General features: G+C 42.7%; 1 protein-coding gene across 4 annotated transcripts in view; it reads left to right on the top strand.

The window, feature by feature from the left end:
- The window catches only part of rnf41l (ring finger protein 41, like), a 57843-nt gene that overhangs the window by 19215 nt on the left and 25561 nt on the right, over nt 1-13067 (top strand). For all 4 annotated transcript variants that reach the window (XM_072570223.1, XM_072570225.1, XM_072570224.1 and 1 more), the window contains exons 2-3: nt 2064-2289; nt 8472-8611. In XM_072570223.1, the coding sequence (XP_072426324.1) occupies nt 2064-2289; nt 8472-8611 (366 nt within the window). The remainder of the gene's footprint in view (nt 1-2063; nt 2290-8471; nt 8612-13067) is intronic.

Genomic DNA, 13067 nt, shown 5'->3' with positions numbered 1-13067 from the left:
TCGAGGGGACCTTGCATGTAGTAGTATTTTGTGTATTGGCTGCCCTTGTCCTTCTAAGTGGAGTGATTGTGGATTTAGAAGGTACTGTCTTGAGGACCCTTGGTGAATTTCTTTAGTGCATCTTGTAGTACACACATTTACCACCAAGCATCAGTGCTGAAGGGAGTGAATGTTTCTGGATGTGGTGTCAATTAAGGAGGCTGTCTTTTTCTAGAGGTTGTCAAGTTTCTAAGGAGTATCTGTCACATTCCTGACTTGTACTATCTAGATGATCACAGGCTTTGAGATGTCAAGAACTGGGTTACTCACTACACAATTCCTAGCACCTGACCTGCTTTCGTCGCCACAATATTTATATGGCCATTTGAGTTCAGTTTCTGATGAATGATTAATCTCACGATATTGATCATGGGAGATTGCAATGGTAATGCTATTGAATATCAGGGTTAATGATTAGATTATCTTTTTGTGGAAATGGTCATTGCCTGGCACTTGCGTGGCATGAATGTTGTAGATTATGGAAACAGACCCTTAGATCCAATTCATCCATGCTGATCAGATATCCTAACCTAATCTAGTCCTATTTGCCAGCACTTTGCCCATACCCTTCCTATTGATAGACCCATCCAGATGCCTTTTAAATGCTGCAATTGTGCCAGCCTCCACCACTTCCTCTGGCAGCTCATTCTATACATGCACCATCCTCTACATGAAAAAGCTGCCCCTTAGATCCCTTTTATATCTTTCCCCTCTCACCATAAACTTATGCCTTCTAGTTCTGGACTCCCTCACCCCAGGAAAAAGACTTTATCTATTTATCCTATCTATGCCCCTCGTGATTTTATCAACCTCTTTCAGGTCACCCCTCAGCTTCCAATACTCCAGGGAAAACAGCCCCAACCTATTCAGCCTCTCCCTATAGCTCAAATTCTTCAACCCTGGCAACATCCTTAATCTTTTCTGAACCCTTTCAAGTTTCACAACTTCTTTCCAAGAGGAAGGAGATGAGAATTGCACACAATATTCCAAAAGTGGCCTAACCAATGTCCTGTACAGCCGCAACATGATCTCCCAACTCCTATACTCAATACTCTGACCAATAAAGGAAAGCATACCAAACACCACCTTCACTATCCTATCTACTTGCGACTCTAATTTCAAGAGCTATGAACCTGTACTCCGAGATGTCTCTGTTCAGCGATACTCCCTAGGACCTTACCATTAAGTGTATAAGTCTGGGTCTGATTTGCATTTCCAAAATCTCTGCAGAGACTTTTTTTTTTCTCTCTGTTACTGAAGATTAAGTGCATATGTTAATCAGTTATTGCATTTTCATTGCATAGGTTTTGTTTGAATAAATTAGAAATTGTGTTCATTTAAGGAAACTGGGTTGATAGATCATATTGTTTAAAACCTGATGTGGACGTGATATTTATTTAATCATCCTAGTAATTGTTTTGAAGTATTTGTATTTCATGTCATGAAAATCATTGGAACATTAAGTGAAGTGCATTTCATTCAGCGAATAGTGAAAGTAAGTCAATCAGTGACTTGAAACAGCTTATAAGTCGCAGGGTTTCTTCATCATCAGAGTCTACTACATGATTTATGCATCAATAAGCTGTATTACTTAGATGCTATTACACTGGTTTAATATAACTACTTGTCTACTATCTATGTCTATACATACATTTCTGCTGGAGGCTACTGAATACAGATTCGGAGTGGAAACTGAAGCCCATTTTCTTTTCTAACCTGGGGGAAACTGTGACCAATTTCGGTGCTTTTGCTGCATTCCTAGTTAAGGTCAACAATTTAAGCACTGATTTCAAATCTGGTATCTCCAATACCTAAATATCTCGGGAAATCACTTTGATCAATAAATCACAGTTTGATATCATCATGCCAAATATGTCTGAGGTGTTGTAGACATCAAACTTGTAATGTTTATCAATTAGTTAGGAAGTAAGAACAATGTCTTTATTCGGTATTAACACAAAAATTATATTGCGTCATGTAATTTATTTTTAAACTTTAACATCTTATTTTCTTTTTGAAAATAGGTACAGCATACAGTAATACAATGGGATATGATATTGAGCGATTTGTAGGCTATGTAAATGAAGGATTGCTGTGTTGCATTTGTCGAGATGTGTTGGAGAATCCTTTACAGGCTCCGTGTGAACATGCCTTCTGTACTACTTGCATTCATGGCTGGCTCGTGCAGAATCATAATTGCCCTGAAGATCGTCAGGCTCTGGATGTATCCATGCTTCGACCATTGTTTAGGTAATCTAGCCATTTACCCGTAATATTTAAAGAAAAGGATATGTATATTTATTTCCTGTGGCACGTTTTTGTTACACTTAATGGACATATTGATGACACAAAATTTGCTCATGCTTCTTCTATTGGGATGTGCTAAAAGATTCTTCCACCAACTGAACATACTCTAATACAGAGGTCAGAATATCTGTAGACTATGGCCTATAAAATATTAATTTGATTCCAAAATGGAGCGCACACTCCTACTCCACGAGCATCAATTTTGTTAATCACCCTTTTATTTGGTACTTTGTCAAACATTTTCTTTAAATCTACAAAGACAACAACCATTGCATTCCCTTTGTTAACTTTTTGTTACTTAATCAAAAAATGCAATTAGTCAAAAACTTTAAGTAGACAGGGTGGTTAAAAAGATGTTTGGCACACTTACATTTATTGCTGAGTCCTTTGAGTATAGGAGTTGGTAAGTCTCGTTGAGGTTGTACAGGACATTGGTGAGCCCTCTTCTGGAATACTGTGTCCAGTTCTGGTTGCCCAGTTATAGGAATGATATTAAGAAGCTGGAGAGGTTCAAAAGAGATTTACCAGGATGTTGCCAGGTATGGAAGGTTTGAGTTATAAGGAAAGGCTGGGACTTTTTCCAGTGGAGCTTAAGAGGTTGAGAGGAGACCTGATAGAAGTTTGTAAAGTAATGAGGGATATAATTAAGTTAATGGTAGTTGTATTTTCCCAAGGATGGGGGATTTCAAGCCTAGGGGACACATTTTTAAGGTGAGAGGAGAGAGAATTAATAAACATGAGGGGCAAATTGTTTTTACACAGTGTGGTTCACATGGTGGTTGTAGGTAACATTACAATGTTGTATAATTACAACATTTAAGACATTTGGAGGGATATGGGTCAGGAGCAGGCAGGTGAGACCAGTTTAATTTGGGATTATCTTCGGCATGGACTGGTTGGACTGAAGGATCTGTTTCAGCGCTGTATGACTCAATGACTCTCTGACTTTCAATATTACAAATGCATGTTGGCTATTCTTAATTGAGTCATCCCTTTCCAAATTAAATTGACTGGTCTGTAATTACATAAAAACAATGACCGCAGGTGCTGGAAACCAGATTCTGGATTAGAGTGATGCTGGAAATGAACAGCAGTGCAGACAGCATCCAAGGAGCAGGAAAATCGAGGTTTGGGGCAAAAGCCCTTCATCAGGAATATAGGCAGAGTGCCTGAATGGTGGAGAGGTAAGTGAGAGGAGGGTGAGGGTGGGGGTGGGGGTGGGGAGAAAGAGCATAGAGTACAATAGGTGAGTGGGGGTGGGGATGAATGTGATAGGTCAGGGAGGAGGGTGGAGTGGATAGGTGGGAAGAAAGATAGGTAGGTAGGACAAGTCATGGGGATACTGCTGAGCTGGAATTTTAGAGCTGGGATGAGGTGGGGGGAAGGGAAATGAGGAAACTGTTGAAGTCCACATTGATGCCCTGCGGTTGAAGTATTCTGAGGCGGAAGATGAGGCGTTCTTCCTCCAGGCTTCGGGTAGTGAGGGAGCGACGTTGGAGGCGGCCCAGGACCTCCATGTCCTCGGCTGAGTGGGAGGGGGAGTTGAAATGTTGGGCCACAGGGAGGTGTGGTTGATTGGTGCAGGTGTCCCAGAGATGTTCCCTAAAGCGCTCTGCTAGGAGGTGTCCAGTCTCCCCAATGTAGAGGAGACTGCATCGGGAGCAATGGATACAATAAATGATATTGGTGGATGTGCTGGTAAAACTTTGATGGATGTGGAAGGCTCCTTTAGGGCCTTGGATGGAGGTGAGGGAGGAGGTGTGGGCGCAGGATTTGCAATTCCTGCGGTGGCAGGGGAAGGTGCCAGGACTTGACCAGGTAGTCACAGAGGGAACGGTCTTTGCGGAAGGCGGAAAGGGGTGGGGAGGGAAATATATCCCTGGTGGTGGGGTCCGTTTGGAGGTGGCAAAAATATTGGCGGATGATTTGGTTTTTGCGAAGGTTGGTAGGGTGGAAGGTGAGCACCAGGGGTGTTCTGTCCTTGTTACAGTTGGAGGGGTGGGGTCTGAGGGTGGAGGTGCAGGATGTGGACGAGATGCGGTGGAGGGCATCTTTAACCACGTAGGAAGGGAAATTGCAATCTCTGAAGAAGGAGGCCATCTGGTGTGTTCTGTGGTGGAACTGGTCCTCCTGGGAGCAGATACGGCAGTGGCTGAGGAATTGGGAATACAGGATGGCATTTTTACAGGAGGTAGGGTGAGAAGAGGTGTAATCCAGGTAGCTGTGGGAGTCGGTGGGTTTGTAAAAAATGTCAGTGTCAAGTCGGTCGTCATTAATGGAGATGGAGAGGTCCAGGAAGGGGAGGGAGGTGTCAGAGATGGTCCAGGTAAATTTAAGGTCAGGGTGGAATGTGTTGGTGAAGTTGATGAATTGCTCAACCTCCTCGCGGGAGCACGAGGTGGTGCCAATGCAGTCATCAATGTAGCGGAGGAAGAGGTGGGGAGTGGTGCCGGTGTAATTATGAAAGATACACTATTCTACGTAGCCAACAAAGAGACCGTCATAGCTGAGGCCCATATGGGTGCCCATGACTACCCCTTTGGTCTGGAGGAAGTGGGAGGATTCGAAGAAGAAATTGTTAAGGGTGAGGACCAGTTCAGCCAAACGAATAAGAGTGTCAGTGGAAGGGTACTGTTGGGGATGTCGGGAGAGGAAGAAACGGAGGGCTTGGAGGCCCTGGTCATGGCGGATGGAGATGTAGAGGGATTGGATATCCATGGTGACGATGAGGCATTGGGGGCCGGGGAAACGAAAGTCTTGGAGGAGGTGGAGGGCGTGGGTGGTGTCTCGAATGTATGTGGGGACTTCCAGAACTAGGATGGATAGGACAGTGTCGAGGTAGGTAGAGATGAGTTCAGTGGGGCAGGAGCATGCTGAGACAATGGGTCAGCCAGGGTGGTCAGGCTTGTGGATCTTGGGAAGGAGGTAGAACCGGGCAGCGCGGAGTTCCTGGACTATGAGGTTGGAATCTGTGGATGGGAGATCTCCTGAGGTGATGAGGTTCTGTATGGGCTGGGAGATGATTTGATGATGAGGGGCGGGGTCATGGTCGAGGGGGGCAGTAGGAGGTGTCTTCGAGTTGGCGTCTGGCTTCAGCGGTGTAGAGGTCAGTGTGCCAGACTACCACTGCATCCCCTTTATCTGCTGGCTTGATAGTGAGGTCGGGATTGGAGCAGAGGGAGTGGAGGGTAGTGCGTTGTGAGGGTGAGAGGTTGGAGTGGGGGGAGTGGGTATACAGGTTGAGGCGGTTAATGTCTCGGCGACAGTTGAAAATGAAGAGGTCGAGGACGGGTAATAGGCCAGCACAGGGTGTCCAGGTAGATGCAGTGTGTTGGAGGTGGGCAAAGGGGTCCTCGGAAGGTGGGCGGGAGTCCTAATTGTGAAAGTAAGCTCTGAGGCGGAGCCGGTGGAAGAAGTATTCGACGTCACGGCATGTATTAATTTCATTGATGTGTGGGCGGAGGGGGATGAAGCTGAGTCCTTTGCGGACTGATTGTTCATCCTCAGTGAGGGGGAGTTCTGGGGGGATGGTGAAAACTCGGCAGGGCTGGGAGCTGGGATCTGGTGTGGGTGTAGAGCTGGGAGTGGGGGCGGAACCTGTAACTGGAGTGGGTGCGGTGTTGGGCGGTATTAGGGTGGAGTCGTGAGCAGGGGTGGTGTTCGCCTCAGGGTTCTAGGGGGCGGGGATGGTGACAGTGGGATCTGTGAGGGGCATGTCAGCAGAATGCAGATGAGTAGCGTTGGTGGGGGTCGAAGTGCTGGCAAACACAGCACTGGGGGTCGGGAAGTCACTGAGCGTGTGACATCAGCAATAATGTGAGGGGCGGAAGAGGTGTCACGTGTGGTGCATGAGGAATTGTGAGGGGCAGAAGTGGCAGTGGAAGCAGCCATGATGGGGGCAGAAGTGATGTCATCCATCACCGTGGGGATGAGTCCTCAGTGAGGGGGAGGTCTGGAGGGATGGTGAAAACTTAACAGGGCTGGGAGCTGGTATCTGGTGTGGGTGTGGAGCTGGGAGTAGGGGCAGAGCTGGGTGACCTTTCACCACTTCTTGAGCAAGAGTATCCACTTTTCAATCCTCTGGCACCTCCATCCCATTTGATTTGATTTTATTATTGTCAAATGTACTGTGATAAAGTGAAAAGTATTGTTTTGTATGCTACTTTGGCTAATCATACCATACATAAGTACATCAGGGTAATAGAACAGAATGCAGAAGATAGTGTTACAGCTACAAAGGAGGTGCAGAGAAACATCAACTTTAATATGAGGGGTCCATTGAAAAGTCTAAAAGTAGTGAAGAAGCAGCTATTCTTGAATCTATTTGTACATGTAATCCCAAATTCCCACTTCTCTGAGCAACCTGGGATACAAGCCATCCGGAGCAGGCAGTTCATACACTAAGCCATTCCAATGTGTCCTATCTGTCAATTGACCATTACCTTTATCATTTTCATTTTTTTTTCTTGCGTAAAGGCTTTGACTTCTTCCTTATCTTTGTAAATAGAGATAACTTTGCATACATGAGTTGGCAGCTCTATTTATGACTGCTCGATGCAGAGATGGGTATAGTTGAAGATCATTTGACCAAGGACACTGCCCTGAAATGAACATGTAATGGAAATACAAAATACTGCCTATTTTTCTAACAATTGATTATAAAGGAAAAGCTTGAATTTTCTGTTTCTGAGCTGGTGTATTTGGGTTTCAAAAATATTTCTATGGAAGTGTGCATTCTTCATTAATTCCTTCTCCCTGGCACTGATTCAACTCTGTAGACTTCATTTAATTGTGACCTATATAATGTATCATTTATTGTTTTAAACATTTTTTTTCCCAAAAGTAATAAGTTAAAGCTCTTCTGTAAGATAGATAGCAATATAGCTTTGGCTCTTGTTTTACTTTGAGATTGATTTTAATTTACAATGAACTGCATTAACTAAAGCATAAGTGATGTTCAAGATTACAAACTAACACAGATATTGTGAAATTTTAAAACAGAGAATACAAATTGCATTATTTATAGCTATTACTAAAACTGAGATCAATAACTTTATATTTTGAGACTGCAGTTTAGATGGGGTAAAATGAAGGAAGGGATGTGACCTGTTCTGGAGTCTAGGCAGAAGTGAGGACTGCAAATGCTGGAAACCAGAGTTTAGATCAGAGTGGTGCTGGAAAAGCACAGCAGGTCAGGCAACATCTGAGGAGCAGGATGTGCCTAATAGCTGCTTTGATTGCTCAAGATAGAGGAAAGACTTGACTTATTTTGAAAATTTTAAAGGGGGAGGCCTAGTGGTATTATCACTAGGCTATTAATCCTGAGACCCCGGTAATGTTCTGGGTCACTCAGATTTGAATCCCACTCTGGCAGAAATTGAATATGGTGGAATTTTAGTTCCGTAGAAGTCTGGAATTAAGAGTCTAATGAAATGATTTCATGATGGTGAAACAATTATCAGAAAAGCTCATCATATTCACTAATGCCCAGTACCAAGTCTGGCTGATATGTGACTCCAGACCCATAGCAATATGATTGACTCTTCATTGCCCTCTGAAATGCCCTAGAAAGACACTCCGTTGTAACAATCGCTATAAAGCCTCAAAAAAGAAATGAAACTGTATTACCTGACACCAGACTAAGAACTGGAAGCGACAATGGCAAAATCAGTCCAGTCGGCCCAGCAGAGTCAAAATTGGGAAAGCTGTCTAAGACTATCCAAGTATACCCTGAATCATGCCTATTCCTGGATATGATCTATCTCACTGTCCGGACAGGCCCAGAGCAATGGTGGCACAGAGGAATGAAGAGGTGAGGGAGTTGTCCTGGGAGTCATCAATATTGACTCCAGACACCATTAAGTCTCAGTTTTGGCATCAGGTTGAACACACACAAAGTCTCTGTTGAATGGGATGTAAAGACCCCTCTTTCAGCTGCTGGATCAGAACGTACCCATGTTGAACAACACTAGATGCAAGCACAAAGAGTGGAAAAGGCACAGAATGTACTCTGGGTAGGGTATTTCAGTTTCCATCACCAAGAGTGACTCAGCGGCACCCACTGCTCAGGTACTAAAGGATGCTGCTGCGAAATGGTCATTAAACTTTTTTTTTTTACTTGTTAGGTATATGCGAAATGATTTGAATCGCCTACAGATTTGGTGCAAAAATAGGCAGCATGGTTGTGAAATAATCTGTTCTTTAGAAGCTGTTGACAGGCACGAAAGAGAATGTGAATACAGCCAAATTCCTTGCTTAAATGCTGGTAAGTAAAAAGTAACCAAAATAATTTTAAATCAATGTTGTTTTTATTATCTAGAGGTGCTTACAATTTCTGGCTTAGATAGCTCTTTCTAATGAGTGAGTAGTCTAATTTGAGAAAATATGCTCTCCTTTTTGAAGTACAAAGGTCATATACATTTAACCTGAGTGCAGCTTAACAGTTTTGAGTTTCCATAAATTATTATAAGAAGAGAAGATACCTCAGATATATTTTGATTATTAGGATTTCAAATATTATATGCGGACAGAAACACTAAATGATTTGTTTTGTAAAACTGTAAAATGTGTCTAAATTCTTTACTCCATGTTAAATTATCTGTTATTATATAGGACTGAATTTTTATTAGTTCCTAAAGTCGTGAATCTTTTCAGAATTTGTTTGGGGAAAGAAATACAAATTCAAATTGTTGATTCATGAGAAAACTGTGCTCGCTTCTGGTTGGATTTTATTCGCTGATCTCTGCCCTCTGGTGGCTAAACAAAGAATTAACTGCATACTGGATTAGTGGTGCTGGAAGAGCACAGCAGTTCAGGCAGCATCCAACGAGCAGCGAAATCAACGTTTCGGGCAAAAGCCCTACATCAGGAATTAACTGCAGTCTGTTAGTTCTTGGCCCAGATATAGAGAGATTGTTATTACAACAGCATATATAGCAGTTGCATGTTAGGACCGTACAGAAGTTCTGATTTGGATGATTCCATGGAAATTACCTAGGAAGTTGCAATTACCTGGCATCTGGAACTCTCAGATAAAGCCTTGAGTTGGAGTTTCCTTCAGTTTCCAATGATTCTGTTTTGATTTTACTTAATAATTACCCAGGAAAAGTTAGAGGAATTAAAACCTATTACACCTTCTGGTTAACCATTAAATTGAACCCCAACTCACCATTACCTGAAGCTCACTTCTATTTAACCTGCCATTATATGAACATTGGTGAAAGTGAGGACTGCAGATGTTGGAGATTAGAGTCAAGATTAGAAGGGTGCTGGAAAAGCACAGCAGGTTAGGCAGCATCCGAGGTGCAGGAAAATCGACGTTTCGGGCAGGAGCCCTTCATCATTGGACTAGAGCCCATTCCTGATGAAGGACTCCTGCCCGAAACCTCGATTTTCCTGCTCCTCGGATGTTGCCTGACCTGCTGTGCATTTCCAGCACCACTCTAATCTTGACAGTATGAACCTTGCCATCCTCCAAGCGTGCCCCTTTACTTACTTAACTCGCACTACCTCTTAATTCACACCTTCATTTGAAACCATTAAATAAAGCTGAATATAAATAAATACTAATTTTACCTGGAATTAATATGAATGAAGACATTAAATCTTAAAAAAAACACTTAGAATTAATCAAAAAAAGTTTAAAAACAACTTTTAAAAATAAATTCAAGATGCTGTGTAATTGCCTACAATAGCTTCATTACACTTGTCTTTCAATGTTAATTTCAACGCTGCTGACCTTTCAGGTAGCACACCCAGGTTCTGTGTCATCGTGGGCAGTTTCTTTGGTGGAGGGATATGTGGCATTTCTTCACATCTATTGTACTGTGTTGAGGTCTACACAGCAGCCTGGAATGGAGGTGTCTGGGAGCAGCCAGACTCTCATCTGGCCAATATGATACATGGAAAGCTAAGTGGATACTTTTTTGATTGGACAAATCTGTTACAACAGCAATTGGACGTCAGTGATCTTGATCATGAAGATTTTAATTAACTTGTATGGCAGAAAGTATGTTTTTAATCTAATCTGCCAGGAAGGAATTCATTGAATTCCTGAATATCTGTATCTTGCAAGTCAGACCAAAAATCGTGCTGTGGAATATCTTGCCTGCAAGAATTGAGAAAATTCTCAGTTGTGCATACTAACCAGGAACAAAACGTGAATGAGAAATTATCGTTTGATCAATAATATTCTGTCTCTACACCCCTTTTCTGCTCCTGTTCGTTTGTTGATTTTTTTTCATTGTAGCAGTTAGGGTAGAAAATCGTTAAGCTGAAGTATTTAAACCAAGTCTAACTGTTCCTATGTAAAATAAAAGGTGTGATATGGCATTTGGTGCACTGTGTTTAGTTTGGGTCCTCTTACTCAGTAAAAGGGGTATGATTTATATGTGTTCATATTTTTCTTCAAAATTGTATTAAACAAATGTCATATTGGTGTTGGTCTATTTTAGTGAAGAGATTAAACATTAATTGGACTAAAGTTTCCAAAACCATGATTTTAAACCATGGTTTAAAATATGTCAGAAAGTAGTTGAAGGCTTCTTGGAGTATTTAATGGAAGTTTGTTTTCTTTGTTGTAAATTACACAATAAAATTAAGCTATTTACTTAGAAACTAAGATGACCAAGTTTCTTTTAACAAAAAACTTTTAAATTAAGTTTGAAGGAGACCTGACTAAAGTAAAATCCAATACAGCTTCTTGGAAAAAAAAGGGGATTGTTCAGAACAGTTAAGGAGATAAATTAAATCATTTTTTAAACCAATTGCACTACTTACCAGCACACAATAAACAAAAAAGAAAAACTTTACCTTTCCAACACACCAGAGTCTTTTTTTTTGGTTAGAGGGGAGGACGGGTGGGAGACACTACACGTGTAGTATCTCAGGTTTAGCCACTGTCCAAATATAACAATTCACTCCCCTTCCCAGAGCGCAATTCGAGCGGTCCCATTCAGCACCTTGCTCAGTGAAAGTGTTTAGTTTGTAGAACCCTCAGACTGGGAGTATTTGGTTGGAAATCTGAATTAGTTATTATAGAATCATAGAATCCTGAGTGCAGAAAAAAGCCTTTTGGCCTATTGAGTCTGCACTGACTGTTCGAACAGCTCCATTTGTCACAGCAAAGGGAGCAGTGAGAGCGAGGACCAGGGGGCTGCTGGGAAGGTAAGTTTCCCATTTAAGTACTAACCTCATGGAATCAGCGGCCTCCAGTTCGCAGCGGGAGCAGTGAGAGCAAGGGCTGTAGTCATAGGGGATTCAATTGTAAGGGTAGTAGATTGGCGGTTCTGTGGCTGAAAATGAGACTCCCAAATAATAGGTGCACGAGTCAGGGATGCCTCAGATCAGCAGCAGAACATTCATAATGGGGAGGGTGAACAGCCAGCTGCCATGATGCATATAGGCACCAGTGATGTAGGTTAAAAAGAACTGGATGAGTTTCTACAAGTAGAATCTAGGGAGTTAGGGGCGAAGTTAAAAAGTAGGACCTCAGAGGTAGGAATGTCAGGGTTGCTACCAGTGCCACGTGCTAGTCAGAGTAGAAATTAAATAATAGGCAGGATGAATGAGTGACTTGAGAGATGGTGTGGGGGGAGGAATTCAGATTTTTGGGACATTGGGACCAGTTCCGGGGGTGGTGGGATGATTACAAATTGGAAGGTCTACATCTGGGCCAGATTGGAACCAATGTCCAAGGGTATTGGGGAGGGTTGGAACTAATGTGGCAGGGGAGTGGGAACCAAATGAGGTGGTTAGTGGACAGTAAAGAGGTAGTAACTAAAGTCTGTAAGGAACTAGGTAATGAAGCCTTTACTTTTTGTCATTTACATAAATGATTTGGATGCGAGCATAAGAGGTACAGTTAGTAAGTTTGCAGATGACACCAAAATTGGAGGTGTAGTGGACAGCAACAGGTTACCTCAGATTACAACAGGATCTTGACCAGATGAGCCAATGGGTTGAGAAGTGGCAGATGGGGTTTAATTCAGATAATTGTGAGGTGCTGCATTTTGGGAAAGCAAATCTTAGCAGGACTTATACACTTAATGGTAAGGTCCTAGAGAGTGTTGCTGAACAAAGAGACCTTGGAATGCAGGTCCATAGCTCCTTGAAAGTGGAGTTGCAGGTTGGTAAGATAGTGAAGGTGTTTGGTAAGCTTTCCTTTATTGGTCAGAGTATTGATTACAGGAGTTGGGAGGTCATGTTGCGGCTGTACAGGACATTGGTTAGGCCACTGTTGGAATATTGCATGCAATTCTGGTTTCCTTCCTATCGGCAAGATGTTGTGAAACCTGAAAGGGTTCAGAAAAGATTTACAAGGATGTTGCCAGGGTTGGAGGATTTCAGCTATAGGGAGAGTCTGAACAAGCTGGAGCTGTTTTTCCTGGAGCGTCGGAGGCTGAGGGGTGACCTTATAGAGGTTTACAAAATTATGAGGGGCATGGATAGGGTAAATAGGCAGTCTTTTCCCTGGGGTCAGGGAGACCAGAACTAGAGAGCATAGGTTTAGGGTGAGAGGGAAAAGATATTAAAGAAACCTAATGGGCAACCTTTTCACACAGAGGGTGGTACATGTATAGATGAGCTGCCAGAGGAAGTGGTGGAGGCTGATACAATTGCAACATTTAAGCGGCATATGGATGGGTATATGAATAGGATGGGTTTGGAGGGATATGGTCCAGGTGATGGCAGGTGGGACGAGATGGGTTGGGATATCTGGT

Source organism: Chiloscyllium punctatum, chromosome 5 (assembly GCF_047496795.1).
Source record: "Chiloscyllium punctatum isolate Juve2018m chromosome 5, sChiPun1.3, whole genome shotgun sequence".
Taxonomy (NCBI): Eukaryota; Metazoa; Chordata; class Chondrichthyes; order Orectolobiformes; family Hemiscylliidae; genus Chiloscyllium; species Chiloscyllium punctatum.
The sequence above is the reverse complement of the archived record's forward strand: the minus strand, read 5'-3'. Positions and strand labels throughout refer to the sequence as shown.